The following is a 27,789-nucleotide window of genomic DNA, read 5'->3' on the forward strand; positions in this document are numbered from 1 at the left end:
GGCCTACAGGTTAACTCATCATGATATTAATAAGTCCGAGTTCCGGTCCCGGACGGGATCTACCGTTGTAGGGCAGACGCTCTTGAGACAAGCTCATATGGTAGAGAGCTAGGAGAATAGAAGCCCCGTTCCATGTGGTCTCATAGCCTTTATACATGTGCCCCTCTAACAGGGTCTGGATTGTAATACTTTCCTCCGATGTCTTCCGATGAGATCTGCAAGACGCCGGGTTGACCGACTTGGAGTAAGACAGCTGCCAGAACCAGGCCAAATCACACGCGCATTCGCTTTCCGACGAAGAGGAGGGCAAACGCAATAAACCGGTACGCGGTCCCAATAGCCAGCAAGACCAGCAGGTTCAGCGTCAGATTGCCCAGGGAATAACCCATGACCGCGGCCGCCCACTCGACGTTGTAAAGGTACGCGAACGGTTCCACCAGCTGGCTAAAGTACGTCTCGGCGAACCATACGCCAGGCGAGGCTCGCCAGAGCCATTCGAGCCGCCACCTCTTGACGCTGGCCAGGGACGGCGCGGCGCCCGACAGCAGACCGACGACAAGACTCGTCATGGTGGACATGAGGGGCGCGTCCTCGCGACGGACCACCATGCTCACGCAGCTCGCCAGGCCGTAGATGCTGTAGAAGTACAGCAGGTTCGTGGCGAACCCGATGCCCCAGGGGATGACGGGACGTGCGAGGATGAAGACGAGCGTGGTGAAGTGCAGACACCCCAGCAGCATGCGCGGGAGGACCGAGACGGTTTTGGCCAGGAAGTAGGCGAGCCGGGAGTGGCCTGCCTCTGCCTCGCGGCGCTGCAGCAGCATCTCTTCCGAGAAGACCTTGACGCCCGGGGCGCCGCAGACGAGGCCGATGGCGATGGCTTTGAGGAGGGGCAGCTGGGATGCGCCGCCGAGGTTGACGGAGAGGGAGAGGTCCTGGTAAGGGGGGAGGTAGAAGCCGGTGAAGAGGACGCCGCCTTGGGGTTGCTGGGCGAGGCCGAGGAGGAACCCGGCCAGCGAGGCGAGGGCCATCTCGAAGAAGAAGGCGGCTTTCAGGCGGTATTGCTGCAGCATGGCGCGTCGGAGGCAGAGCCAGATCTGCTTGGCGTGCGTGGCGCCCCGGCGTCGGAGGATGATGCGGAGGGATTTACGGTTGGACCGCGCGTCAGATGTGACCGAGAGGGGCGAGCGGCGGTCGCTGTCGTCGTCGTCGTTGTCGTCGTCGCCGCCGACTTGGTCTTCCGGTACTCCAAGCGTGGTGCGGGCTTTGCGGGTAGCGGCCCAGTGGGAGATGAGCGCGTCCTTGGAGACGTCGCCGACCTTCTTGTAGGCGCGACCGTTACCCGTGATGATATCCGTCACGACGTCAGCCGGGTTGACGTGCGGCGGGAACTGGAACCCTATGCCCTCAAAGTAGCGCTGCACGTCGGCTTCGGGTCCTTCGTAGATGGTCTGTCCGTTGCCGAGCAGGATGAGGTTGTCGAGTATCTCGAAGATCTCCATGCGAGGTTGGTGGATGATGACGATGACGGAGATGCCCAGGCGGGCCAGGGCCTTGAGGGTGCGCATGATGGACGATGCCGCCGTGGCATCGAGACCGCTCGTGGGTTCGTCGAGGAAGATGGCCATGGGCGCCGCTGCCAGTTCCATGCCGATACTGACGCGCTTGCGCTGGCCGCCGCTGATGACGGGCTTGCCCACGCTCCCGACGAGGGAGTCGCGCACGTGCGAGAGTTCCAGACAGTCGATGACCGAGTCGACGTGGGCCTCGATCTCGGCATCGCGCCACGAGCTCGGTAGTCGGACCTTGGCCGAGTGCACGATGTTCTCGTAGACGGTGAGCTCCGGGAGGACGATATCGTCCTGGGGCACGTAGCCGATGATCTTCTTGTACCGTTTGATCTTGCCGGGGATATCGTTGACGGTGACGGTGCCGCCCGTGTTGGTGGTCTTTCCCATGAGCACGTTGACAAAGGTGGACTTGCCGGCGCCGGAGCCGCCCATGACGGCGACGAGCGAACCGCGATGGATGGAGCCGGTCACGTTCTGCAGGATGGGCCTGGGAGTGGATTTGGGATGGAAGCTGAGATTGTCGTAGGCGAAAGACAGGCCGAGATCGATGGCGTTGGTGGCCTTCTGCATCGACTCGATAAAAGTCCTGAGCTGCGGGTTGAGCGTGTCGGCTCGCCGCAGCGCGGGGACGTCGTCGTCTAGGGCGGCCTGGAAACCCGTCCACCCATCACGACCCGGCGCGTAGGTGGCTTCCAGCGGCATCATCTCGTGGTCTCCTTCTTGGTTCTCATCGTCAATCTGTCGATAGCCCGTGATTGTCGCTTTGACGTCGCTCGCGCCCTTGGATTTGCCACCGAGGAAGGGAACATGCAGGGCTCGATCGGACGAGGACGCCTTCTCACGGCTCTTCTTCTTCGACCTCTTGTGAAAGAAGTAGATGAGAAAGGCGATGAGGACGGTGAGGTCGATTAGTCCGAGAAGAGCAATGGGTATCAGGAAGAGCTCGTTTTGGGAGCCTTCGGGGCACACACTGCCAAAGGCGCAAGGGGTGGGTGTCGCCGCGCCGGGCTGACAGTACGACCCAGCCGGGCACGGAAGAGTGACGTTGCCGTTGCTGGATTTCGGGCAATACCATCCCGGTTGGCAGATGATGGGCTCGAACGGGCCCATGCCGATATTCCGGCCCTCGAAGATGCAGGCCTCGCCGACCAGTCTCGCCTGTTGGCACTCGGTCAAGGGCGGGCAGTACTGTGGTAGGGAATTGACGGTATTGTTGGCGCCTGGACAAAGGTTGGGTCAGTCAGTAACACGCAGAACAGCCTGCCTGGAGGAAAACACGCGACAAGGATAAGGACAGTGGGAATGAATGTACATAGAAAGCCTTCACGACAGCCGTTCTTCAACCAGTCCTCCGGGGACTGAAGGCGGACGGGAAGCAAGAGGGCATCGGGCCGCCAACAGGGGAAACCATCAATGGGAACTTCATCCTGCTGGTAGGCCTCCCAGGAGCGGTAGAAGGCGGTGGAGAAGGTCGACTGGTTTTCGGCGGTGCAGTGGCGATCCCAGACGGTCATGGATTTTTCCCTCTCTTCCGTCAGAGGCGCAAAGGCACGGGCGCTCGCGTTGAAGTACAGCGGCTTGCTGGTTTCCGGCGGGTTGGAGGCATCATGGATGGAGAGGTTCACGTTGGTGCCGCCATTGGCCGTGTGGAACCACTTGCCCGAGGTGACGGCGTAGGCGTTCTGGGTCTGATTCCCGATGCATTGCCAGGCGGCGTTGTTGCTGCCTTGCTCGGGCGATGTTCGGAGAGCGCAGAGGCATGCTTCTGTGTCGAGGAAGCTGGGTCCTAGGGGGTCCCAAAACGGCAAAAAAGGAGCTTGGGGAAGCGAGACGCGCTGCCTTACGCGATTACCGGCGCTGGCCATGTTGTCGTGGTGGTCTCGAGGGCACAATCCGGAACCGGCATCGAGTTTGGCGACGGGAGAAAGGATGGACAGAAAAGAAAAAGGGGAAGAAAAAGGGGATTGTAAGGTGTGAGGTGCGGGATCTTGACGCTATTCTTAATCAACTTTTCCGCGCCGTCGCGAGGTCGCGAGACGGTAAGCAGGCCAACGCGTTGCCTGTTCTGACCAGGCGAATCGCATACCATGGTAGCAAGTCCCGGCTTACTATGCATGGGGAGGGAGTGATTGATTTGTCGCCTGTCTTGGAAACTGTTGGTACGCGTGAACCTCATCCTCCCTAACGGGCATCTTGTCTCTGATTATTCGAAGGATCGGCAGCCTCATGCTGGTCAGACTTGCCAACGAGCTCACGGTCCTAAGATTGGCCCTGCCAACGGTGCTAGAAGCGTTGGCGGCCCGTGTGTCGGAACGGTGCAGCTTGGTTGGTCCAGGGGGCGCATGTTGGCCCAGGGTAGGGTGGAGGCTGTGTTGGGCTCCAACCAGAGTGGAGCAAGGCCGAGTGATCTATTTCAGGGACTGCTGTCAGGGGTCCAAGACAGCTTGGCGACGTCGTGGAGTGACGACGTTGAACTGTGTAACCCGACGAGTCGGGTTGGTTCAGTTTTGCGCAGTCACCGCCTCCCTTGAGTTTTCTTCTGAGAGACGAGAAGCGGGCTTGGCTCCTTGGACTCTCATCTCGCACATGGATACGGCGCTGTTGGTCGAGAGATCAGTGATGGCTTGCGTTTGCCAAAGTCCCCAACAGACGGGCCTTGCTCGGCAGAAAGGCTGTGCAAGGCCTGGCTGGCTGTGACACTGGGCAGACCATATGTACGCGTACTCTGAAGCGGCCGCATAGGTACGTTGTATTCGAGCAGTCGTGCGAAGCAGTTGGCTCCGAGTCCCTGATGATCCGATCCGTCAATCAAAAACTCCTTTGCTCCTCGTGTTTCGCGTACTATTGCTCGGGTCATCTGCAGTGCATATTGAATGACCGGACAGCCGCAGTGTGGTGCTCCGTACGTGGCAGTGCATATGCGCCGCCGTAACACAGACAATACATCCTATATCGTCATTGCAGACAGAGCGAAATCGTGCAGGTATTATGCTGTGTCTTGCCTTGGACACGGGGAATGGAGCTGGTCGAGCTTCAAAGGTCAGTGGTCACGTACGTACGAAGCGAGGAGTCAGTCATGATTGTATATCTCTACCAGGAGAGCCTGGCTTTTCAATATGAAGACGGCATCACCGAAAGCACTTGCCTCCGGATTCTGACTCGGGCAGTAATCACAGGCATTGGATTGCTGGTGTTTGCGGTTGTTTGTGTGGAGATGATATCAATCGAGATCTGCAACACTTTTACCGAAAACGTAAAGCCAAAGATGATAAACGATTGTTTCAGCTGAGTAATACAGCTTCACGGTTGACGAGTGATAGAAAAGTCCAGCCATACTCCGTACTTCGTACGTTCGTACTTTGTATGGTATTCGGAAGATTTGATGATGGGTTTGGATTTGAATTGTGGGCAACAAAGTCAAAACCCCTCTTCCTTCCCTTCCGCGGTCTCTTCTCCATCCATTAGTAATCAGCAACCTCGTGACCGATTATGTAAGCGGTACCACAGGCATGACGTAACTGTGCGCTGACGGTCGACATGCGTTTGTTTCCGTCAACTTTAGCAATCGCACGGTTGACGCCACTTCTGTTAGAGTCTACCTCTGATTACGCTACTAAATGGCCCATGATGAAGGTACTCTCAAACTATTTACAACCTGCCCCACATGGTGGTTTTGTCACGACGTCGGCTGGAGTCGGAGCTCTTCGCCTTCACTTTCTTTCCCAGACCTTAACATCTGGCGGTCATCTCTGCCCTCCTACACTTTTGCTTTTTCCCTTCCCCCGTTCTTCTCTTCCAGGACGACCTGGTTGAACGTTTTCAAAGCTTAGGTCACCAATCCCCATGTTCAATGGGCCGAATTAGACCATCATTTACATCAGCATCACACTATCACTATCCTCCTCGTCATCATTTTGATAGGCCTTCCCAGGATTGAATCATGTCCGACTCGGGAACGACGTCGTCTGGCGCCTCACGTCCCAATCACATCTCAAACCACCTTCCCCAAGGCTACGGGACAGGTTTCGACGCAGCCTACGCCGAGAGTAGCAATGAGGCAAGACAACCGTCGCAACTACAGTCCGACAACGCCGTCTCGGAAGAGTCGTCCTCTCTGCGTCTCCCCGGCGGGGACATCTACCGCGGGCTCTACAAGAGTCAGGCTCGCGACAACGCCCCGATATTCAAGAGATCCCAGACCTTTTCCCACCCGAAACGTACCACCGTCACCGACGATGACGAATCCCAGCTCGCCGCCAACCAGATGCTGGCCCTCCAGGGCTTCCGTCGGCAATTTGTGCTCCAGAAAAACCGCGCCCTGGGCTCCAACCTGCCCGTGACCAGAAACTTTATCGAATTCCTCGATCTATACGGCTCCTTCGCCGGAGAAGACCTGGCTTATAGCGACGACGAAGAAGAAGAGACGACAGAGAGCGTGGAAGGGGGCGACGACCTCGACGTCGGAACCCGGGGGGAGGCCCGGCCGTTGCTGCCCCGCCGGCGGCCGGTCCGCCGGGCCCGGTCGAGGATGCGGGTGGGAGACGCCGGCATGGTCAAGACCTTCTTCACCACGCTCAAGGCGTTTATCGGCACGGGCATCATGTTCCTCCCCAAGGCCTTCAACAACGGCGGCATCCTCTTCTCCTCGGTGACGCTCGTCTCCATCGCCGCCCTCTCCATGTTCGCCTTCCACCTCCTCCTGCAGTGCCGCGCCAAGGTGGGCGGCGGCTACGGCGAGATTGGCAAGGAGATTGCCGGGTCCCGCATGCGCGACCTCATCCTCGCGTCCATCACGCTCTCCCAGCTCGGCTTCGTCTGCACCGGGCTCGTCTTCGTGGCCGACAACTGGACCTCGTTCCTCGACGCCGTGACCAACGGCGCCAACCCGCTCAGCACGCCGGCCCTGATCGCCGTCCAGGCCCTGCTCCTGATCCCGCTGGCCTTCATCCGCAACATCTCCAAGCTGGGCCCCGCCGCCCTGCTGGCCGACGTCTTCATCATCATCGGCGTGGTCTACATCTGGTCCTACGACATCTCCGTCCTCTCGGCCCGCGGCGTGCACCCCACCGTCCAGCTCTTCAACCCGCACGGCTACACGCTGACCATCGGCGCGTCCATCTTCACCTTTGAGGGCATCGGCCTCATCCTCCCCATCCAGTCGTCCATGAAGCAGCCCGAGCACTTTGAGAAGCTGCTCGCCACCGTCATGGTCATCATCACCTGCGTCTTCGCCAGCGTGGGCGCCCTGTGCTACGCCACGTTTGGGTCCGAGACCAAGATCGAGGTCATTGACAACTTCCCCCAGGACTCCAAGCTCGTCAACGCCGTGCAGTTCATGTACGCCCTGGCCGTCCTGATCGGGAACCCCGTGCAGCTGTTCCCCGCGCAGCGCATCCTCGAGACCCAGCTGTTCGGCCACCGGTCCGGCAAGATGAGCGTTCGGACAAAGTGGACCAAGAACGCGTTCCGGACCGTCCTCATCGCCGTGTGCATTCTCGTCTCCATCGGGGGGTCGGCGAACCTGGACCATTTCGTCGCCCTCATCGGCTCGTTCGCCTGCGTGCCGCTGGTCTACATCTACCCGCCGTATCTGCATTACAAGGCCGTGGCGGTGACCAGGAAGGAAAAGGTTTTGGATGTTGGGTTGATGGTGCTGGGCCTTGTCGGCATGGTCTACACGACCGGCGTTACCTTGGCCACCAGTTTTCTGTAGGAAGGGGTAAAAAGAAGAAAAAAGAAACAAGAAAATACAAGGAAATGATTGATGCCATTTGAATATAATGTACAGGGCGTTGATTAGGGCGCCTGCTTATTGTTTCTCGCCTGGGTCAGGGGAGGTGTTTGAGGGACGGCCGAGGACACAACAAAACGAAACTGTTTTTCGACCTTGCCGTGTAGAATATAAGCCGCAAAATTGCAATTCGGACACTTGGGAATAGAATCTCACCGGTCCCGAGGCTGGTCGGTTCGGCCCGGTCCTTCATCCACATACGAATAGTCAATGGGCCGCCTGCCATTCCTCAGCCGTACAAGTAGTAACCATTCGAAACTGGGGAAAGGGATGCCTTATAAGTTGCCAAAGACGATTCTTGGGCTTATTTGAGTTTTACGTCGGCGGTCATGGCGCATTGTATGGGGCTGAAGAAATTAAACAAGTACGAGACGGTCGGTCCAGGTGCGACATGGTCCACAAATCGAAAGCCGAACCCGACAGGGGGACTGGCCTCAATCTGCTATACTCTCTTGCAGCCGTTGTTAGCTAGCATGAGATGTTCTTTTGGATCGGATAAGGACGAGCCATGATCACATCACCTCAAGCTATGTGGTGATGGGAAGGATGACCAGGAGGTCCTAGTCTCCTAGAAACAATGTGCTGGGTTTCGAGAAGGGAGAGGAAGAATCTCCAAAGACCATAGAAGGCTCTGACGGAAGACAACCTAAAGACAGGATGTGACATGGTGCCATTCTCGCAGCGTCTCGGTTTGCATGAGAACGTTGAAGCTCGGAGGATCATTCTCGCGACAGCTTCCTGGCCCCCTGAATCAGGTTTTGACGCGCCAATAAGGCATCTTGCCACAGACCACCACAATCTCGTCTAAGAAAATCTCATCACAGTCGTGGTCTGACATCTGAGATGGACTCTGCTCTTTCAAGCACCTGTTTATCCTTGACTGTTGGCAGACGGGTTGGCGACCGAGTTCTTGAGCCGCCAACACGACCCAATTTTTTTGCCGCGATTATTGTACTGGTTGGTAAGACTGGATGCCACAGCTTCCCAGTGACTGACACCGTTACAAGTTTTAGTTACAACATTGAAATTACAAGATTCTGTGTAGACAAACCCCAGTTGCCTCCCCCATTCGCCGCAGCCATGTTTACAAAGAGGCCCCTTGCCCCAAAAGGAATGGCATACTGGCGTAGGTTTGACAGCCTCAGGTAGGAAGATTAGGTTGTAAGCTACCAGTACGCTTCGAGTAGGCGGGTACAATCGGCTGCTTTCTAGGTGATATGACAGGTGTCGGCGTCATGGAATCGTATGTCGTACGGGCGGGGGGTCATACGGAAGCTCGGGGGAAATATATAGACGTAGGTGTCTGATATGCGGACCATCTCGTTACATACCTCGCACTCACCACTACAGCATCATACACACCAAGAGTCGGTAAGACGGTAACATCAAGCACCATGGCATCAGAAGGAAAATCCGAGACGGCCTTCGTCCCCGAACTCCTCTACCACACCGTCCTCACCGTCGACGAGCGCAATGCCACCGTGGGCGAGCAGAATCCCATCCCGCGCGTCAGCGTCATGGGCACGCACTCCGAAGTCGAAGCGGCCAAAAAGTTCGCCGCCCAAGTGATCCCGCAGCTGGGCTACGACAAGTCCGACTTTGAGGTCTACGAGGAAAAGACGCCCGAGCTGGCCGAGACGTGGAAGTACGGCGACCGCGTCCGCGTCTACGCCAAGGCGCCGGCCGGCCAGGTGTTCACCGTGGGCATCGACACCAAGGCCAACGACGAGAAGCTCCGCGCCCTTCCCGACGGCACCGTGCTCTTCCCCAACGGCGTCGACCATCTGCACTACATGCTCCAGACCACGGTCGACTACAAGGCCAACCCGGCCATCACGACCGAGATCCAGGGCGCCTTTGTCCGGCGCGCCGACGCCATCGAAGCGACCAAGACGTGCCTCGTCTCCGACGAGGTGAGGCCGGAGGATTATGCGCAGTATGACGCGCGGGACGGGGTCGAGGTGCCGGACAACTGGCCGTACGGGGAGGATGTATACGTTCATGCGGTTGCGAATACGGGGGAGAATTACATGGTCTCGTTGAGGACACCGCCTAGTGCGCACCAGAAGCATGGGAAGAAGACGTGAGCCGGCTTAATGTGTTGTAGCCCAAGTTTCGTATTGCTTTTGTCATTTGCCTCGATGTATTCGTAGGTTTGAGTTGTCTTGAGAACATTGAATTGAATGTCTTGACTATTTACTGAAGCTTCTTAACCAGCATCGACGTCGATATCAAGACGTTTACAATGAGTTCATTGCAGACGAGCCAAGTGCTTCAACCTTCACGATGCCACGTAGCCCCTGTACAGATTAACATAGGCGTCTGGTGCTTGTATGGGCGCCGTGTGGCGTGGGTGAGAGTTTGGCAGCTTCATCACCACATCCAGATGACCCGTCAGACCACGCCAAAGAACATCAGCCGACACGCCATTCAAATAGCGGGCCAGCTTAAGATTAGGGGATGTGGGGAGAAGCCTCTTGACTTCCTCGAGTCACTCGACCTCCAGACGCACCTTTATTCGTACACTGATGTGCTCTCGAGTCTCATGAACGTATCCCGTAGTTATCAAGACCATCCATTCGTTCTCAACCATCAATCTTAAACGGTTGAAAGAGTCTCCTCTGACAGGCCTCGTGTCCGTTGATGTATGTATTGTATTGTATGTTGTAGAAACATCATCTAGGCTTTGCTTCATAGTTGGTATATGGCGCCTCCCAAGCCTCCCTTCGCCTCGAATATGCTGTATATACATCCGAAGTAGGATGATAGCTTATAAGTGACGTCTAATTCGCCCACAAAGACCGATGTGGACGGTAATGGTCTATACAGGCTGCACTGGACCTATCATAGAACCTAATCCCGTATGGGCGTTCATTATGGTCGGGGGCTCAAGCCGTATCCAACTCTCAAGGACACAGGCAGCCAACTATATTTTACCTATATATACCGGCATGTAACGCTCTCACTGCGAACAGTCCGCAGTTACATACGAGGACAACACTACGACACCGTCCATCACCATATTGATGTCTGTTCCAGGTCTCTAGTCGACGATAGACTTGCCGATTTGCCATTGCACCTCATGCCATGCAATTGGAACTAATTGCTCATGAGTGCTTCTTTGGCGCCCGGCAGCAGAAAGTCATGGACGCTCCCGTCACCATCTTGCCGATATCCCCCCACAATCCCAGAGGTGGCATAGAATTCCACCCTGGTTTCTTCCATGTGGCATTCGGCTGCGCATTCGTCGGCTGCGCATTCCTCGGCTTCGTATCCATCGTCTTGGCCGTTGCGTTCGTGGGCGCAGTGTATGTTAACACCCTTCCCCCTTTTTGTTTTCCTTTTGCGGCCGTCTCTTCTCCGATGGCTAACAACAGACCGCAACAGCCGCTTAAACATGATCAACGCCAGGTGGCGCAGAGCCCGTGCCCAGATGGAAAACCGGGAAGCGATATGGCCCACCGAGGAGCAACTGCGGGAGCAACTTGACGTAGCAGCACCCGAGGAATCGTTCTATGCTGTCAAGAACGCGACGGACCAGCGCTGCGAGGGACGGGATTGCCGCTATTTGATCTGGCTCGAGTCGTTGTCGGATTGGTGGGTCGGCATTCCGGTCCACCCCTTTTTCGAGTCGCAATGACATTCTGGGTATGCTAACTTTCCCCCGAAAGCGCCATATGCATGGAGGAGCTGGAGGACGACTCTATAGTCCGGCATCTACGTTGTGGTCACGTTTTCCATTCGACCTGCATTGCAAAGTGGCATGGCAGAGGTCATTATATATGTCCCCTATGCAAGCGCCGCTTTGCACCGGGCCATCGTGCGCATGGGAGGGCCCGAGGGAGAAGAATCGAGAGATACTCGGATATGACCGTCTAGAAATACCATTGAAAGCAACGAAGCCACAAAGCGCTGAACAGTACGTGTTAGCATAGGAAAAGAAAGCCCGCTGACTACACCTGTAAGTATTCCCCCAAACTCCTCATGAACATCATCATAACGGTCATCAGTCGTACGCTCATACACTGCTGGAAGAACGCTCCCCTTGCAAAGTCGAACCAACACCTAGAACCTCCTCTGCGACAGCCCGACCAGCAGCCCGACCAGAGAAGATACAGCCTCCCAGAAACGTGCCCTCGAGCGAACTGTACCCGTGCATACCCCCTCCGCCGAACCCCGCTACCTCGCCCGCGGCGTATAATCCAGGGAAAGGCGTCCTGCCGTCGGACCTGATCACCCGACTGCGCAGGTCCGTCTCAATCCCACCCAACGTCTTGCGGGTAAGCAAGTTCATGCGCACGGCGATGAGGGGCCCGTGGGCCGGGTCGAGGAGGCGATGCGGCGGGGCAACCCGGCTCCGGCGATCGGGCCAGTACTCGCGCGCGTTGCGGATCAGCATGGCCTGCGCATCCTTGGAGTAAGGGTTGTCAAACTGGGCGTCGCGCGCCTCGACCACCTCGCGAATCTTTTCCAGCTCCAGGACCGGGCCTTTACGTTCCGCCGCGAGAACGTTCATCCGTTCGACAAGCTCCTCGAGGGTGTCGCGGACCACGAAATCACGACCGTGTTTCTGGAACTGTTGCACGGGGATGGTGCCCTTCTTCCCCAGGATACGCTGGATGAAAACCTGCCACATGCTCTTCCCCGTTACGTCTGGGTTCTGCTCCGACCCGGACAGGGCGAACTCGCGCGCGATGATGGTCTGGTTGAGGATAAACCACGAGTAGTCGTACCCCGTGGAGCAAATGTGCTTCAGCGTCGCAAGCGTGTCGGAGCCCGGGTAGAGGAACGGCGGGAGGCGAGTCCCCGTGGCGTCGAGCCAGAGGGACGACGGCGCGGGGAGCACCCGGATGCCGTGGCCCGGCCAGATGCTGTTCCAGTTTTGGATGCCTTCGGTGTAGTGCCACATACGGTCGCGGTTGATGACGTGGGCCCCTGCCTCCTCGGCAGCGGAGATCATGCGTCCGTCGACGTGGGCGGGGACTCCGACGACGAAGTGCTGGGGAACCTTGGCCCCGAGGCGGTCGGTGGGCCAGGCCTTTTTCACAGCGTCGACGTTACCCCCTATGCCGCCCGAAGTAATGACGACAGCGGAACCGAAAAGCTCGAATGTGTCGATTTCCTTACGGGAAGAGGAGACACCGCGCTGCGAATCGTCTTCCTCGAGAATCCGACCACGGACACCAATGGCTCGGCCGGTAGAAGGGTCGGTGACGATGCTATCCACGACATGACGGAAGCGAAACTCGACAATCCCTTCCTCCTCGGCCGCAAGGACGGGATCCAGGAACACGCGGACGACTTCGGGCCCTGTACCCCAGGACATGTGGAAACGGGGCACCGAGTTCCCATGGCCGTCGGCCCTGCCGTCTCCACGCTCCGCCCAGCCCACGTTGAAGAGGAACCCCAAACCGCGGGCTTTGACGTAGGCCTCGAAGCCGTCGGCGGTCTTGTCGGCGGCGAAATCGACAAAGGCCTCGGCCCAGCGACGCGGCCAGTAGTCCTCGCCCGTGGCTTCGCGGTCGAAGCGTGCGGTGGAGAGCCAGTCGCGCAGGGCCAGGGCCTTGGAGTCCCGGATGCCCATGCGGCGCTGCTGGGCCGAGTCGACGAGGAAGAGGCCGCCGAGGGACCAGAAGGCTTGACCTCCCAGGTTGCGGCGAGATTCCTGGTCGATGAGGATGACGGGGACTTTGCGCTGGACGGCCGCTTCGAAGGCGGTTACGAGGCCGGCGAGTCCCGCACCGATGATGATGACGGGTTTGCGGTGATCATCGCTCCCGCTGGTCCCGCCCTCGACGGACGCGGACGCCATTGTGGGTTCTGACGTCTGGAGACTGGACTCTTTGAGCCTGCCGACCGAGAAAATATCGATAGGCTTGAACACTGGAGTGGAACGAAGAAGAGGAAGAAGTTTGGGGAGACAGAAGGGAGAGAAGCACTTACGGGAGGGAATGCGAGCCGAGAAGTGACGACTGGGAGGGGGATCGACATTCAGGGGGGTTGGAGCTCGGATGCTGAACTTCGGAGCATGTGAGATGATGCACTTGATTACTAATCATCTTACTCAGCACGAATTATCACGATGCAATTAAGGGTCATACATCTAAAAGAATCATGCCCCTGTTCCTGCATGTCATGTTTTCGCGTCCTCGTCTTTCTCAAGCAGCCACCTTGATCACGACTTTCCCAAAGTGCGATCCCTGGAACAAGTACTCAAACGCACTCGCCGCTTCCCCAAACTCAAACACCTTGTCCACGACCGGGTGGATGCCGTGCGTCTCATAGAACCTGATCATCTCCTCAAACCGATCCCGCGGCCCATTGAGAATCCCCTTCAGCGTCACGTTCCGCAGGAGAGCCAGGAGATTCACGTTGGTCCTATCACCCGGCTCGTCCTGCTTCCCAGAGAGATACCCAATGCACGCGATGGTCCCTCCAAACGCCACGGAATCGAACGACTTCCTCAGCGTCTGCGCCCCGCCGCACTCGAGGATGATGTCCGCGCCGCGCTGGCCGGTAATCTCCATCACCGTCTTCTCCCAGTCGGGGTTCGTGCGGTAGTTGATGACGTGATCGGCCCCGAGTCCCTTGGCTCGCTCCAGTTTCGCGTCGGACGAGGATGTGATGATGGCTGTAATTGACAACAGGGTTAGCCTAAGGGAAAGGGGAAAAAGAAGAAACGAAACAAAAAAAAGCGTACTCTGAGCCCCAGCTGCATGCGCAATCTGCAACCCGCTCACGCTCACGCCGCCCGTCCCCTGCAGCAGCACCGTCTCCCCCTTCCCTCCCGGCTGTCCCAGCGGTCGGAACTGGTTGATGGCCATCCACGCCGTCACGGCCGCGATGGGGAGACACGCCGCCTCATCGTCAGAGAGGTAGCTGGGCGCCTTGACCAGTCCCGTCACGGGGAACACGCGGTAGGTCTGCAGCACGCCCTCGAGGGGCAGCCCGAGCCCGGTACCCATGCCGGCCGCATCGATCTGTCCCGACAGGTGGCCCTGGTTGAACGTCGAAAGGACTCTGTCGCCCACGTTCCAGGTCACCCCGCTGCTGCCGCTGCTCTCGCCCACCGCTACCACCGTGCCGCACATGTCCGAGCACGGGACGAGGGGGTCGGGTTTGCCTGCTTCCACCGACTTGTGGTGGTTGTACAGACCCATCACCACTGAGGACCGTCAGCTTGCAATACTGAGAAGGGTAGGGACTGGGATAGTACCCTCGGTGTCCCGAAAGTTGAGCGCGACGGCGCTGATCTTGACGAGAACTTCATCCTTGCCCGGCTTTGGCATCGGGCCTTTCGACTGGGTCAGGCTGGCGAATCCATCCTGCTGCGTCTGCCACTTGTGCACCTCTGATTCGGCCATTTTTTATCTTATTTTTCCAATTCGTTTGCCGTGTACGTGGTCTGTCTCGAGATGTGAATGGCAAGTCGGTGTCCAGAAATGCAACAGAGATGAACTCGGCCCTTGAATTCGTCTCTTGATTATGACGTTTATCCTGAATCCCCGCCTGTGGAGCAACGGTTTGAAATTATTAATGCTTTCACCATCGGCTTCGTATCCTCCCGACCCGTTACACACGCTTGACTGTCTTGGGCATGGTTGTCTTGGCTGGCTGCATGTACTTCGTAGTGTAAAAGCCCGTCATTCACTCTGGCATCTCACTCATCAATACCCGGCACTCACATGAGAGTTCCGCTCGTTGCGGTCTAAGACGAAAAGAATTTGTCATTTTCGTCCGCCAAATAACAAGGGACTTGGAAAGGCCTCTGAAGGACAGGATCGTCACGACTCGACATTATCAATATGGTCCACGCAATTTGCACTCAGAGAGTCGAGATCTCGATTATCTTCGACTTTTCAAGGGGGTGTTGAGGGTGAGATTGACTGATCACCTCGAACACCAGAAGGACTCATGACCGAGTTTTCTGCCAACGAAACGGAAAAAAAGATATTGGCTGTTTTGTATTGGCCATGGGCTGCTACTTGTGGCAGGTTTCACCATTCTATAGAATCAGTCACTCCGGCTCTCGTCGGACGACTGGACGAACGGATTTGAAATTCATGGCCCAACAGACTGCATGTGCAGGGAGGACGAACTACGTCAAAGAGAAAGTCATCCCAGCATAACCCAATGGTCTGTGACTGGTCGAACAAGACGTCCTGGGTGGCTTGTGACCACCCTTGATCAGAATGTCGATCGCCATTTCGAAGGGTTCGCCGTTCAGGGGTTCAGGGGTTCAGGGGTCCAAGGCCAAGGCGCGTCTCGGCCATACTTCGTACTCGCATTAGTCTATCGACTGCATGTGGGATACCGGGATATCGATCTCACATGTTTTTCTCAGATTGTACTCGAATGTACCAAACTCGACCGATCTGATCATATTGGCCACTGGACTCTCTGCAATTCTGTCACTGTCCAGTTAGACAAGTCCGTGTTCACGGCCAGGGACGGGAGGCGATCTGAACTGCTATCTTGACCTGGGTTGGTCGGGCAGGATGATCATTCACACGGCACAAAAATCTGGGTATCTTAGTTATGTTCTATGGAAAACGAAAAGCAGTCCTGGATATGCTCGGCCATCCCTCTATCATCGACTCCCTGGTTCTTCCAAAGTGTCGCATCCGGGAAAAGAAGGCCTGGGCTGTATGTAGTAAGCTGCATCCAAAATCGAGCAAGCATCGACGACACACGTTCCCGAGCTTTCTGCACTGCGAGGCGAATGGCTGCACGCACGGAAACAAGACAGGACCCTACGCAGCACAGCTGACAGACCCGGCCCAGGCCGCGGTCCGTCACCAACGGCACGCAAAAACTTGAAAAGTTTCGTGGTCGCGGCGGGACGTGGGGGGTGAGTGCACCGCGAACGGGCACTCGACAGCAGCACCAAAACAGAGCACCGGCACGTATAATTCCAGGGTTTCGGTTCCGGGAGCGGACTTCGTTCACACCATGTCGTTCCGGGACATCAGAACACGGCGCTATGCTGGGGGGGGCCCTGGTAGTGCTTCTTTCCCCAGGCCAAGTACCAAAAGGCGGAAATGGCAGTGGCACCCACGAAGACGGCCGGCGCATAGTTGATCGAAGACGCAGTCACGGGGAGGTTGGAAGGCATACAGAACAGGGGCATGGCGAGTGCGGACCAAGCTAGAGACGAAGAAAAGACAGTTGTGAGCATTCAAAAAGGCAATTCGTTTTTTTGGGCCTCCCTCGACCAAAGGTTCGTTCTCGAGCCAAGGGAAGGTGGGGGGAGGTTGTAGGAAGAAGACTTACCGAGAGCCATCACGTTAGCAAACACACCAAACGCGCCCAGGTTGAAGGGGGCATTCTTCACGTCCTTTCGGCCCGTGAACAGACTGATGGCGATGGGCGTGGCGTAGGATGCGGTCAGGGAGATGACGCCAACACCGGAAAAGGCATTGAATGCCGCCTCGGAACCGAACCAGATGAGGCCCAGGAGGATCTGGACAACCATGGAGAGCATCATGGCGTTGAGGGGCAGGTCAAGAGTCGGGTGGACCTGCTTCCACCACTTGGAGCCGGGGATGGCGCCGTCGCGGGCAAAGGCCCAGGTGCAGCGGCTGGCGGCCGTGGTACAGCCGATGCCGCAGATGATGGCGAGCACAATGAGCGGGATACAGAGGGCAAACGCGGGCCCGGTGTCGCCAACGGCCGACTTGATAATGAGGGGAACGGGCTGGGCGGCGTTGAGCAGGGGCTCAATCTCGGGCAGGACGAACATGAGGGGGATGAGGAAGAGAAGACCGGCAAAGGTGTTGATGAAGATGGTGGCCACCATGGCCTTGGGCACCTGGGTTGACGGCTTCCTCACCTCCTCGCACATGGACGTGATCATGCCGGTCGACGAGGTGGCGTAGCCGGCGTGCAGCAAGCCGACCATGAAAGACCAGCCGTCGGTCCAGCCCGAGTGAGACTCGAAATGGGTAAAGACCCAAGAAGCGTCACGGCGCCCGTTCTTGGCGACAGCCAGGATGGTGACGCTAATGGCGATGAGGCCCGCAAAGGTCCAGAAGATGGCGATGGTCTAATAAGTCGGAAGATTTCGGGTCAGCCAGGGAGTCGGAAAGGAAAGGAAGAAAAGGGCTGGTTGGGGGATATACATCAAGAATAGGCAGCCAACGGTTGCCGAGGGCCGAGACCAAATTGCACACGATGGTGAGGGCGAGGAAGATGAGGTAAATCTGCCACGCGGTAGGCTCGTAGGCAGGTTCACCATCCGAGTTCTCAAAGATGCCGATGCAGCCGACGAGGAACAAGGCGGTGCCAAAGTTGACGGCGAGGGTGATGGTAATGGTCCCGACAGTGTACAGCCAACCGCAAATCCAGCTGGCGACGCGACGGTACGAACTGGGCGCTAGCATGAAGGACTGGTAGTATACACCTATTGAGCGGTTGTCAGCATCATTCTTATTACGGTCCTGTCAGGCGCGCACGATCGCATGTGATTCCAGTTTTTTTTTTTTTTTTTTCTCCCCCTGAATCACGAAAGACGTCGCGCGGTAGCAGCAAGACGGAAAAGGACCTGGTCGTACCTCCAGCAGTCGGGTATACACTCGTGATTTCGCCCAGAGAGGCAGCGACACAGACGATGATACACGAAATGGCGAGCCAGCCCCATATCGCGTTGACGGGCCCGCCGCCGTTGAGAGGATAGTACAGGGTCGTGGCGAGGCCGTAGGGAATGGAGGCGAGGACGAAGGACATAAAGGCGACCTGGAGCGTCGAACGGTTTCGAGCCAGCTCTGGCTTGTAGCCGAGGGACTCCAGCATGTGGTCGGCCGAGTTGGTGTCGGTACCCGATTCATCAGCATAGCTGGGGGCACGGCGTTGGTCCTTGTCGGAGCTCTTATGGCCGTTGGAGCTGTCGAAGCCCGAGGTGTAAGGCTGATCGACCACCTCATCCTTGGGTCGCTTGGGGATCACCATGATTGCTGGTTGCAGGGGGTCAATCAAGCGCTGGCAACTCGGAATGGATCGTCCTGGGCGGGGTGGAAGGCGAAGAGGAGTGAGAGGTCGAGGAGAGTCTCTCTCCTGTTGTCAAGTTATACGCTCAGGTCGAATACCTCATGAAGATATGGCGTCGTCCGAAAGGAAATGGAGACGCTAGGTGTTACGTGGTGAGGCGTCGCTGGATATCGTGTCGAGGAAGGGTGAGATTTGAAGGAGAGGGGGAGGAGAAGAGGAACGGAAGTACCAAGAGGACGGGGAGGAAGAGGATGTTTATGACATGCAGGGGTCTGAAAAAAAGAAGGTAGTATTTTAAAGTGAACAGGACCAATCGGTACGTTTCGAAAACAGGATTCGGTGCGTGGTAGGTAAAAAGATGTCGCGTGCCTTTCCACTTCCCTGACGGTATGACGGTCGGTCTATCGGCGGCAAAGGGAGCTGGCGGATCCCACATCCAAGGCGGTTCACGGCGCAAAAAACGGGGCCCATCTCGGGGACTCGGCGGCGGCATGGGGCCACTGTAAGACTGACCCTTGCAGGGAGCCCAGGCTAGTGGGCTTCAAGGGGCTCGGCAATGGCGCGCTCCTGCTCGCTAGAACTTGTCCAGGAATAGTGCGAATGGGCTTCCCAATCAGAGGGAATGGCGGATCGGGCTTGGCTTTCGTAGTGCAGGCATGCAACGGTCATCAGGGAGTGGGGGAGGGGACGCTATCCGTCCTCCCAGTCCTCCCAACATCCTTCATCCTACTGAGTAGGTGTTGCAGCTTTGCCTTGTGGACCAATCCCAAGAGGTTGACAGACGTATGAAATTTGAGACGGACCCGAGTCATTTTAGTTCCATGATGGGAAAGCTGGCATGTCCTATAGGACCCAAGCGAGTGGGTTTGGCATGTGAATTCTGACCGCTTTCATTCGCAGTTCGGTTCTGTGCGGCACTTTCGGATCATTGGCCTTGAAGCAGCGTGGGGCGACAAGAGTGTCCGGTGGTTGCTGAACTCGCCGCTTGTGTGCCAGGCGAAGTAGAGAGTACGGAAGTACCGAGAGAGACGTGACAAAGCTGACGGGGGGCGAAGCAACGAACGTCATCAGCCTTGGAAATCAGTTCCCTGGTCGCGAAATGAGCAACGGGATATTCCAGGGTGAACGTGGGTGGCTTGGTCCGTCATGTATGCAGACGAAGTAGGCCCAAAGCAGGAAGGACGATACCCAGTATTATAGGGGACCAAGCCAAGCATTCCAGTGATCTGGTGGACAGGAACATACATACGAAGTACTCAATTCGTATGGTATGCAGGCAAGTTGTTGATGGATATCTGTGGGTTGGTACGCTGGCGAAACGTCTGTGGCTCGCGTATTCGTACAAGATGCGTGGCTGAAGACCGGGAATGCCACATGGACGCCGGCAGGAGATGTAACCAGCTTGCGCCGTTCGAAACGAGATGATTAAAAAGCCATTGATTCGTGAACGAACGAATTTTCTTGGGTAGGTGACTCGGGTTTGTCTTGGTATATTGATGAGAAACGAAAGCGGAGAAGGAAAAGCGAAGAGAAAACACAGGTACCAAAGCCAAGGAGGAAAAAAAACGCGGTGGAACCACTTTCTGCATAAGCCGAAACACCAACCCACAAATCAGGCGACAAGCAAATGGCAAGTATATGTACATAATGTATGTATACCTATCTAAGGCATACAACGTACATTGACATCGGGCTCACCTGTAAGGTACGTTGTAATGTCGGGTACCAATACAGTTACAGTATGACACTGCACCGCCTCTACATAAATGTTCCGTCTCTCTACACTCCTCTCTGAATTCAAGACCTTGCTTTATTTCATCAAAATACCTCTATGCATACAGCCGACTTGCTTACACGGTTGAACCCCGGGCAGTCAGAAACTAATCTTGCACCTTCTTAGATTATGACTAGCGTCTTGGCCTCTCAGCTGATAGCCAAAGCCATCTTATCGACTTGAGGTGATGTCGAAAGTACAACGTATGATTTGCTATTACCTCGGGTAGGCTGACGAATAAGATGTACCCGGATACAAGATATTTTCGGTGAAATTTACCGTGAGTGACTTCTTGTCAATTTATGCACAATGACGTATCTCTCCGGACTAGAGTCCGGGGCCAAGAGCCGGACCCACCCTAATTTACTAGGCAGGTACATTCCCTACGTGCTTTGTACTTTTGTGAGGTTTCAGAGACGAACGCAACCCGACGCGGCGAGCTGTTTCCAGCTGGGCATATTCGGATAATCGATATTCGAGATATTGCCGACTGAATTTGCCGACTATTCTCTTTCGGCGAATGGCTCAGCATTGTTTGGTCTTGAGGTCCAACTAACAGTTCAAGAATCTGCCTCTAACCCCGATACCGGTATATGCCATCAACGCTGTGGTCTATCTACAACGTACTCTATGTATGCTCGTATCCTGAGCGACAAGCTGAGATACTATTACACATTGCCGACATGAAATGGCCATGAAATGGCGCGACACTCTGTGATTATCCTGGGCTAATGGCCTTAACGTACAGAGGTGCATACTCACCGCTCCCTCATGGCTCACGAACAACCAGCCAGGTCTATCCGCCGTCGCCCGCAACTCGCACCGTGACTACCAAGACAACCCTTACAGACGCGATTAGTTTCAGGTCGTTAATCATGATGAACAAGTAACTGGCTTCAGAACACAGTTGCTTGGGAAAGTACTAAAATCGGATGCCGTTGAGTCCTCAATTTTTTCGTTGAGAGACGCGCCCATATTGAACTCCACCGTGGATTGGATATTACCTAAATTGATAGATTTGAGTCTCCCGGGTGGGATTCTGGCGCACCGTTCTCACATCCAACAGTAAGTCGTTTCATAGTCGACTCAAACTCCCCGCATAAATCATAAAGTGATGTGGTTTTCGCCACATGGCTATGGTTCAGAGACCTACGGGCCAAGTCAAGGAGTCTATAGAAAGTCTCTTAAAGATACAAGCCGGGCTGCTTGAATGAACGGATAAAAGACCCGACACATAAGGTTCCACCAGGACAGTCCAGATTAACGAGGATATGACAGTCAATGTAGTGCTGATTATTGAGTCTATTTTGGTGATATAACTTGTTACTAATTACCCTCTGAGGTGTTCATTGCCTGACTGTATACTGTAAGAACTGAACTGAACTTGGAGCTAAGGAATTAACGCCCGCCCGTTTCCCTATATTTTTCCGAAGCCAACCAATAAGACTATATTTCTTCGATAAGGTATTCAAGCCTTAGCATTAGATGCCAGGTGTGATCTCGACGCGGTGTGATAAGTAGATTATAGTTTTAGTTCAAAGTTCAGTTAGTTGAGTTCTGATGGTAATATACAGAGTCCTGACCCTCATCTGAGGGCAGCCTATGAGTCCAGGTGTCCAAAGAGAGCTCCAGCCTCTCTAACAACGCGGTACGACTGGAAGGTACGCCTATAGTCAGTGAAGGTATTTAGGTTCCTTTGTTGGTTAAATTCTGCCACTTGCACAATGGTTCCTAATATTCTTTATTTGTTTACATACCCGCGTATATTGACAAACCTACTTTGCTAGTTGGCTATTTCTAAGTCACTAACAAGGTCCATAAGTTCAAGCAACAGTCCAAGGTGGCTATTCTCAAATACAATCAATGAGCAGGACAACAAGTTGGCGACGGAACAGGAACAATCGGAACAGCAGGGATAACAGTTAAACAGAGACCTCCAAACATCGCCATCAACTTCTCATGCTCCTGTAATTGCTCTATCCCTTGACTCACTCATTGCCCAGTGGCTATTCCTGTCTTGCCGTTCGGGAACTCCGCCTTTGGAGTTTGGACATCAGCTTTGACTCAAATCGTAACTTCTGCGGTGACGGTGGTGGTGATAGTGGTCGATATAGCTGATGTTCTTGATATGTTTCATTATCACCGACACTACACAGCCTCCAACATACTAGAAAGGTTTCTTAGCTTCTAACAACTGTCAACAGCGCCCAGTGCCAAGACATATACAAGAAACGGATGTTATTTGGCAGTACAATCAAACCACACAGAGTCATGCTTGTTACTTACAAACTCCGGTCTTGTGCCGAAACTCGGAAAGGGATATAGTTGATTTCTGTAGGTGATAAAGGGGGTCTCCATGTACGCAGAGCTTCGTGGCCTTGACCCAGTACAAGGCCTTGCTCTTAGAAACATTGCGGGGGCTCCTGGAGACAGTTTGCTAATTCTTGGACACCATTGTTGTAGCAAAGACTTTGCTGTGAGGAGTTGTTTAGAAGATGACCCTCTTTTCCTTTAACCACAGTCGATATCTGATGATTGTGTATTCATAGACAGCGCCATACCAATTTCTATTGATGGTACTTGGATTGAACTAATAGCTACATAACATTGTTTCCGTATATACGCACACTCATTCCCTCTTGCCCGCTGTATATCATCTTCTAAGTCCATCATAGTAATATGTAACCCGTGGTTGTGTGTGTATAAATCGTAGCCCTGTCTTGAATACCATAACGGTATTTGGCCCATTGAATTCTGTACTTGTATATTACTTTTGCCTTCGTATGCGCTCTACTATTTGTCCTTACAGTCAACAGGAGAAGGTCCCAACGTATGTGATTCATAACCACTTTACTATTATGACTTGAATCTTCTCGCGGAGGTTGGTTAACTTATATCGCTCTTCTAGCCTTTCACTAAATTACTATATTTACTATTCATGCCTTGACTGAATTGTCTTCATTCTACATGTACGTATGTGAATCAGTACCTTCCCATCTACATGTGTTCCTGCCACGTCTATCACGCATGTTAAGCCTCATATCACTGCAGCCTGCTGCTAGGAGTTGCCTATTTATATCTCAACACCGAGCCTGCCATGGTCAACTTCACTTCTACTCTTCCATAACTTCATCATTGTATCTTGCCTTAGCCATACTATCACACCAACCAGCAAGAGTCTACGTATCTACAACCACACTATGTTCACGATTCGCCGCCCAGGATGGACCTGCGTCCTCCTGGTGCTAATAATCCTGGCCAACTACGTGCTGGCCACATCTGTTTTCCCTCCTGCGAGTAAGTTGAAGGCAAAGAAGGACAGGAAGGATATGGATGCACATAGCTAACACAAAGGGTCAGACCAGTTTGAGCTGTCCCTGCCTATCTGCTGCCCTTCATCCTGCGGAAACTTCTGCAACGAATGCGGAGTGGGTTACAACGAAGACGAAGCCGACGAAGCCAGCACTGTTCATCCTAAGCGAAGTCCTATCGGCCGCCATGGCGGTGATACCATCTTCCGGTGGCCTCAATCCCCTGCAGTGGTTGCTCCTCGCCAGGTCCTCCACGACGCGCCGGTCGAAGTGCCTCACATATACCTGCTGCCTGAAGACAGAATCATCAAGCCCAAGGACTGGACGTCTGACGGGACCTATGACGAGAAAGACTACTGGACTCGGATGCGGCAAATCGTTCGCGTGACGGGAGTGCACTCCGAGGAAGACGGTAGCTCCACAGCCCGCGTCATCTACCTAGACGAGGATTTCAGCGGCTACCCCGTCGAGTGGCCCCCCATTCGCGCCGGAGGAGCCCAGCAGGTGCGCGGCTGCACGGTCCTGGTTGCAGCCAGCAACCTGGGCGTCATGACGGCACATATCTGGGAGCACCCGACCTTCATCCACTGGTCGTACAAGTTTGGCGAGTTCGGCCCGCGTACGATGGACCCGGAGGCCCAACAAGCCGCCTACGAGGAGAACGTCCCTCGGTTCTTCGCCCGGGGCTTGAAGCACGACGACCCAGACCACCCGGAACGCGACTCGGTCGCCATCGCGGACCTGGTTAAGCCGGGCATGATCCTCGACAAGCGAATCACCGAGTGGCGGCAGTTCCGCATCTTCTGCCCGCGGCGCGTCTCTCTGGGCCCGGATAGCCAGGAGCTCAAGAACAAGCCGCAGATGGAGAAGCTGTTCGCCGACATTACGCGGATCCTGCGCCTCGAGCCCGGCGAGCTGAAGCTGCACTCGCCCAACTACACGCCGCACGACACCACTGACAGTACAATTCAGCCGTGGACCAATTTTTTCGTCTGGCAGTTTGCGCCCGCCGTCCCGCATTCGAGCGGTGGAAGCTCCAGCTCTAGCAGCTCGGTTCGGCGGCACTTTGTGGCGTACTGGAACGGGCAGGAGATCCGCGACATGCGGCGCACGTGGAGTTACCCGTACCGCGGCGCCCGGCTCGAGGATCTCTGCATGCTCCACGTGCGGGTGTTTCCGTTCGCGGTCGACAAGGAGGACGAGTACGACTTTTTGCAGTTCGATGTCACGTTCTACACGCCCCAGGCCATTGGAGGGGTGCAGCTCAGCCAGTTCCCCGAGATGGAATATGAGCTAGGAAAAGAGAACCAGAGGGTTCGGTTCGATCCGGACACCGTGGGTATCCGTGAGAGGGTCGATATCTGGTTCACCGAGGATAGACACCACCGTTATAAACGCCATGCCGACATGCGCCCGGATTACGATTACTATCACGTCAATGCCAAGTTTGGCAGCGGCGCGCGGTACGAGTACAAGAAGGACGCGACAGCTCGGTCGGCGACGCGGTTTCCCAAGTGCCGGGGTGGTAGTTGGGAGTTGCTTGAGGGGGGAGTGGCTTGGGTGAGTTGGCGAGTTTTCTTAACCCCCTTTTTTTCTTGTGTTTTGTTTCCATTTGGCAAACCAGCAAACAAAACTAACTTGTGACAGTATCGTGATACCTATTGCCATTTTAAATGCACTTTTTAAGGATATTTATTAGGGTATGCGACGGGGCACGGGGCGTATAAAGGGGTCATAAGGGGGAACTTATTCGTAAAAGAACAGGAGAAGGATTTATATTTTAAGAACGCTTAATCCTACCTAAACGACCTAATAATACATGCATGAACAGACTAATCCTAAACGCCTTACGGTTTATATTATGTGGCTATATGGACGGCGACGTGAGTTATTAGAGTGTCCTAGTGATCTGCAAAGGCGCAAGGAGATCTGTCACGATATTACACGTACTAATCAAACTCATACGCACGGCAGCGAAAAGGAGCGTCGGACTATACGATATGATAAGGGCAAGGATTATAGGCGGTATTTACGACTCACCTCAGGAGAGTTTGGAATATTACGGCCAGACATGAGAGCGACGACCAGAGGACATCGATCCTGCACCTATACAGGCCGACCTCGGACATCCCGTTGCAGCTCAAAGTCTGTACAGTATTCCCCCAGTTCCATTATTCCGAATCGAGCTTGTTGCTAATAATAGTGCCCTAGTCGGAATAAAAATCATTATATTATTTGTTTTTCGGCGAGAACCTAAGCATGACTGTCGAGGAGTTCATATATTAGTGTGGCTTCGTATTGTCACTGGCGGCCAGGACGGTGGCTGCATGGCTTGGAGTTGGGGCTTACCAGTATACCACCAACGACATAGCCGCTCAGGCTAGATGGCCTCGCAACTATTAAGGGACGACTGTGATTATTGGAGCTTCTCATTCAGTAGCTAATGGCCTTGCCCTCAACTCTCCAGTCTCTACTCTCTAGTCTCTACTCTCTAGTCTCTACTCTCTAGTCTCTACTCTCTAGTCTCTACTCTCTAGTCTCTACTCTCTAGTCTCTACTCTCTAGTCTCTACTCTCTAGTCTCTACTCTCTAGTCTCTACTCTCTAGTCTCTACTCTCTAGGTCAGCCCGAGGAGATATGGCCAGAATCAAGAGCATGGCTGACAAGGACAAACTGAGTAAACCTGTCATAATTTTCATAGTAAATCATAAATGTCAAGATAATGCACCCCATCCATCATTAAGAGTTTCCCTTTCATAATGTCAATAAGACCGCGACCTTGGTGATAAATGCCCAAAAATCATGGCTCCTCCTCATGCGGCCCCGTCGCGAAACAATGTCTTCCTCACTGTCTCTCCCTCTCCTGCCTGGCCACCTCCTCCTGGAACACATTCCGACCAGGAGGAACCGGCGGACTGGTAGGCGACAACTCAATGTCAACATCATTCTTCCTCCCCGCCTCCGCACCTGGCCCATAGGATCCCCCCAGAGCGCTGCTCACGCGCTTGGCAGCCATGCCACTGGTGGCGGCATTGCGTCTCCGCCTGCGAATGAGGAAGAAGGCCACGATGGCGCCCAAGACGGCCAACACGACGAAAACGATAGGTAGGACGATGGCCAGGATGTTCGGGCCGCCACTACCGCCGCCGCCGCTTCCGCTGTCGTCGCTTTCCTCGGGAATCTCGTCGCGCGGGGGGTAGATGGTGACGACGGGGCCGGTGCGGTTGTATTCCTCGTAGCTGAGGACGAGCTCGATGAAGCTGAAGACGTTGCTGCCGTTCAGGTCGGCTTCGGAGGGGGTCCAGGCGCGGTAGCCGTCCTGGAGGTCGACGTCGAGAGCGAAGAGGGGCGATTCGGATCGTCTCGCGCCGATGGAGCTGACGGCGTAGCCTAGGATTTTGCCGCTTCCCTCGGGGACGCCGTGGTCGTCCCAGGTGACTGAGGACGGTGGGTTAGTAAGGTCGAGGATGGAAAGGAATTGACAAAAAAAACGCACTGTAGTAGGGTTCTTCGGCAAAAAGCTCGGCCTCGTCGCGCGGGGTGCAGAACGGGGAGATGGCCGAGTTGGCGTTGCCGCGGCAGGGGTTGAAGTATCCGCGACCGCCATCCGAGTCTGTCGCGCGGGGCGGAGGGGGGTTGCCGGAGCTGGTGGTGACGACGCCGTCGGTCTGGGTGATTGTGAAGATGCGGCCGGTCAGGGAGTAAGGAGGGGCGTCGATGGTGGTGGTGACTCCGCCTACGACGTCTGTGGTCGGGGTGATGGTGTGGGCGGTACCGTCGGCGTCGACGGAGATCCAGATGGAGGCGACGGAGGTGGATTGAAGGGCGACGGCGGCCAGGAGGCTCCTGAGTAGGCGAGAGGGTGTCGGCGCGATCATGGTGTTGATGGGTGTATGATCGGAAGGGAAGGGAAGGGTTCGTCGGGAGGTGACTGTCGAGAGGACAGATTTTGTCGGTTGTAGGGGCAAGATGGAGATGATGATCGTATGTAGATGGAGTATCGGTACTCGAAATGATGAGAGGTCAAATGTCAAGACCGGCTGTGCGAGGGACGAGGCTCCAGGCACTTTCGTCCACAGCGTTGTTATTCGTTGTTTGTTGTTCGTCACCAACACATCTACGACGGGGGTTGGGAGGTTGATCAAGACGGGACAAAGTGCGCCGACCAGTGGGAGGGGGAGGGGTAAAATGATAAGGATAAGGATAAGGGACAAGGATGGGATATGGACAGGACAGGACAGGGACAGGGGTGATTGGTATTTGGGTGGCTGGTGATGGCATTCGCGGAGATGGACGCGTTGACCGAGGAATTTTTTTCCCTTTTTTTTTCTTTTTTCCCTTTTCTTTTCCCTCGTC

General features: G+C 55.2%; 11 protein-coding genes across 11 annotated transcripts; 4 read left to right on the top strand and 7 right to left on the bottom strand.

Annotated features, from left to right (window-relative positions):
- Nucleotides 1–8: 8 nt before the first annotated feature.
- On the bottom strand, nucleotides 9–3,508 carry ACRALDRAFT_1066098 (uncharacterized protein). The gene is made up of 2 exons (XM_071017279.1): nucleotides 2,884–3,508; nucleotides 9–2,791 (listed from the first exon to the last, which is right to left on the bottom strand). The coding sequence occupies exons 1-2, from the start codon at nucleotides 3,083–3,085 to the stop codon at nucleotides 273–275; spliced, it is 2,721 nt and encodes a 906-aa protein (XP_070871021.1). The 5' UTR covers nucleotides 3,086–3,508; the 3' UTR covers nucleotides 9–272.
- Nucleotides 3,509–5,299: 1,791 nt separating this feature from the next.
- Nucleotides 5,300–7,711, top strand: ACRALDRAFT_1066099 (uncharacterized protein). The gene has a single exon (XM_071017280.1). The coding sequence runs from the start codon at nucleotides 5,512–5,514 to the stop codon at nucleotides 7,282–7,284; it is 1,773 nt and encodes a 590-aa protein (XP_070871022.1). The 5' UTR covers nucleotides 5,300–5,511; the 3' UTR covers nucleotides 7,285–7,711.
- Nucleotides 7,712–7,884: 173 nt separating this feature from the next.
- ACRALDRAFT_213488 (uncharacterized protein) lies at nucleotides 7,885–8,599 on the bottom strand (the record flags this gene model as incomplete). Its single annotated transcript, XM_071024082.1, has 5 exons — nucleotides 7,885–8,140; nucleotides 8,185–8,212; nucleotides 8,244–8,342; nucleotides 8,414–8,483; nucleotides 8,558–8,599. 5 exons carry the CDS (start codon nucleotides 8,597–8,599, stop codon nucleotides 7,885–7,887), a joined length of 495 nt encoding a protein of 164 aa, XP_070871023.1.
- A 120-nt stretch (nucleotides 8,600–8,719) lies between these two features.
- On the top strand, nucleotides 8,720–9,449 carry ACRALDRAFT_1083605 (uncharacterized protein; the record flags this gene model as incomplete). Its single annotated transcript, XM_071019476.1, has 1 exon — nucleotides 8,720–9,449. The coding sequence occupies exon 1, from the start codon at nucleotides 8,757–8,759 to the stop codon at nucleotides 9,447–9,449; it is 693 nt and encodes a 230-aa protein (XP_070871024.1). The 5' UTR covers nucleotides 8,720–8,756.
- A 1,764-nt stretch (nucleotides 9,450–11,213) lies between these two features.
- Nucleotides 11,214–13,300, bottom strand: ACRALDRAFT_1066100 (uncharacterized protein). The gene has a single exon (XM_071017281.1). It carries the CDS (start codon nucleotides 13,172–13,174, stop codon nucleotides 11,381–11,383), a length of 1,794 nt encoding a protein of 597 aa, XP_070871025.1. The 5' UTR covers nucleotides 13,175–13,300; the 3' UTR covers nucleotides 11,214–11,380.
- Nucleotides 13,301–13,369: 69 nt separating this feature from the next.
- Nucleotides 13,370–14,906, bottom strand: ACRALDRAFT_1052934 (uncharacterized protein). The gene is made up of 3 exons (XM_071015760.1): nucleotides 14,579–14,906; nucleotides 14,063–14,527; nucleotides 13,370–13,993 (listed from the first exon to the last, which is right to left on the bottom strand). Exons 1-3 carry the CDS (start codon nucleotides 14,724–14,726, stop codon nucleotides 13,521–13,523), a joined length of 1,086 nt encoding a protein of 361 aa, XP_070871026.1. The 5' UTR covers nucleotides 14,727–14,906; the 3' UTR covers nucleotides 13,370–13,520.
- Nucleotides 14,907–16,330: 1,424 nt separating this feature from the next.
- On the bottom strand, nucleotides 16,331–18,309 carry ACRALDRAFT_2114432 (uncharacterized protein; the record flags this gene model as incomplete). Its single annotated transcript, XM_071023685.1, has 4 exons — nucleotides 16,331–16,509; nucleotides 16,636–17,407; nucleotides 17,484–17,764; nucleotides 17,916–18,309. The coding sequence occupies 4 exons, from the start codon at nucleotides 18,307–18,309 to the stop codon at nucleotides 16,331–16,333; spliced, it is 1,626 nt and encodes a 541-aa protein (XP_070871027.1).
- A 992-nt stretch (nucleotides 18,310–19,301) lies between these two features.
- ACRALDRAFT_2061501 (uncharacterized protein) lies at nucleotides 19,302–19,802 on the bottom strand. The gene has a single exon (XM_071021976.1). The coding sequence runs from the start codon at nucleotides 19,593–19,595 to the stop codon at nucleotides 19,416–19,418; it is 180 nt and encodes a 59-aa protein (XP_070871028.1). The 5' UTR covers nucleotides 19,596–19,802; the 3' UTR covers nucleotides 19,302–19,415.
- A 1,008-nt stretch (nucleotides 19,803–20,810) lies between these two features.
- On the top strand, nucleotides 20,811–21,524 carry ACRALDRAFT_213492 (uncharacterized protein; the record flags this gene model as incomplete). Its single annotated transcript, XM_071024085.1, has 6 exons — nucleotides 20,811–20,836; nucleotides 20,873–20,946; nucleotides 21,010–21,187; nucleotides 21,268–21,282; nucleotides 21,372–21,432; nucleotides 21,513–21,524. 6 exons carry the CDS (start codon nucleotides 20,811–20,813, stop codon nucleotides 21,522–21,524), a joined length of 366 nt encoding a protein of 121 aa, XP_070871029.1.
- Nucleotides 21,525–23,322: 1,798 nt separating this feature from the next.
- Nucleotides 23,323–25,508, top strand: ACRALDRAFT_1072906 (uncharacterized protein; the record flags this gene model as incomplete). Its single annotated transcript, XM_071018041.1, has 4 exons — nucleotides 23,323–23,419; nucleotides 23,483–24,993; nucleotides 25,265–25,316; nucleotides 25,456–25,508. 4 exons carry the CDS (start codon nucleotides 23,323–23,325, stop codon nucleotides 25,506–25,508), a joined length of 1,713 nt encoding a protein of 570 aa, XP_070871030.1.
- A 390-nt stretch (nucleotides 25,509–25,898) lies between these two features.
- Nucleotides 25,899–27,709, bottom strand: ACRALDRAFT_2055494 (uncharacterized protein). The gene is made up of 2 exons (XM_071021744.1): nucleotides 26,930–27,709; nucleotides 25,899–26,871 (listed from the first exon to the last, which is right to left on the bottom strand). Exons 1-2 carry the CDS (start codon nucleotides 27,309–27,311, stop codon nucleotides 26,279–26,281), a joined length of 975 nt encoding a protein of 324 aa, XP_070871031.1. The 5' UTR covers nucleotides 27,312–27,709; the 3' UTR covers nucleotides 25,899–26,278.
- Between the last annotated feature and the right edge of the window lie 80 nt (nucleotides 27,710–27,789).

The sequence above is a fragment of the Sodiomyces alcalophilus genome (genome assembly GCF_042370955.1).
Source record: "Sodiomyces alcalophilus JCM 7366 unplaced genomic scaffold ACRALscaffold_10, whole genome shotgun sequence".
NCBI classification, from domain to species: Eukaryota; Fungi; Ascomycota; class Sordariomycetes; order Glomerellales; family Plectosphaerellaceae; genus Sodiomyces; species Sodiomyces alcalophilus.

Coding starts and splice junctions, on each gene's coding strand:
- ACRALDRAFT_1066098 (XM_071017279.1), bottom strand. CDS start 3,085: ATGACCGTCTGGGATCGCCACTGCACCGCCGAAAACCAGTCGACCTTC. Junction 2,792..2,883: donor CTGTCGTGAAGGCTTTCTAT/GTACATTCATTC, acceptor ACCTTTGTCCAG/GCGCCAACAATACCGTCAAT.
- ACRALDRAFT_1066099 (XM_071017280.1), top strand. CDS start 5,512: ATGTCCGACTCGGGAACGACGTCGTCTGGCGCCTCACGTCCCAATCAC.
- ACRALDRAFT_1066100 (XM_071017281.1), bottom strand. CDS start 13,174: ATGGCGTCCGCGTCCGTCGAGGGCGGGACCAGCGGGAGCGATGATCAC.
- ACRALDRAFT_1052934 (XM_071015760.1), bottom strand. CDS start 14,726: ATGGCCGAATCAGAGGTGCACAAGTGGCAGACGCAGCAGGATGGATTC. Junction 14,528..14,578: donor CAACTTTCGGGACACCGAGG/GTACTATCCCAG, acceptor GACGGTCCTCAG/TGGTGATGGGTCTGTACAAC. Junction 13,994..14,062: donor GCATGCAGCTGGGGCTCAGA/GTACGCTTTTTT, acceptor TGTCAATTACAG/CCATCATCACATCCTCGTCC.
- ACRALDRAFT_2061501 (XM_071021976.1), bottom strand. CDS start 19,595: ATGTATGTTCCTGTCCACCAGATCACTGGAATGCTTGGCTTGGTCCCC.
- ACRALDRAFT_2055494 (XM_071021744.1), bottom strand. CDS start 27,311: ATGATCGCGCCGACACCCTCTCGCCTACTCAGGAGCCTCCTGGCCGCC. Junction 26,872..26,929: donor TGCCGAAGAACCCTACTACA/GTGCGTTTTTTT, acceptor CACCGTCCTCAG/TCACCTGGGACGACCACGGC.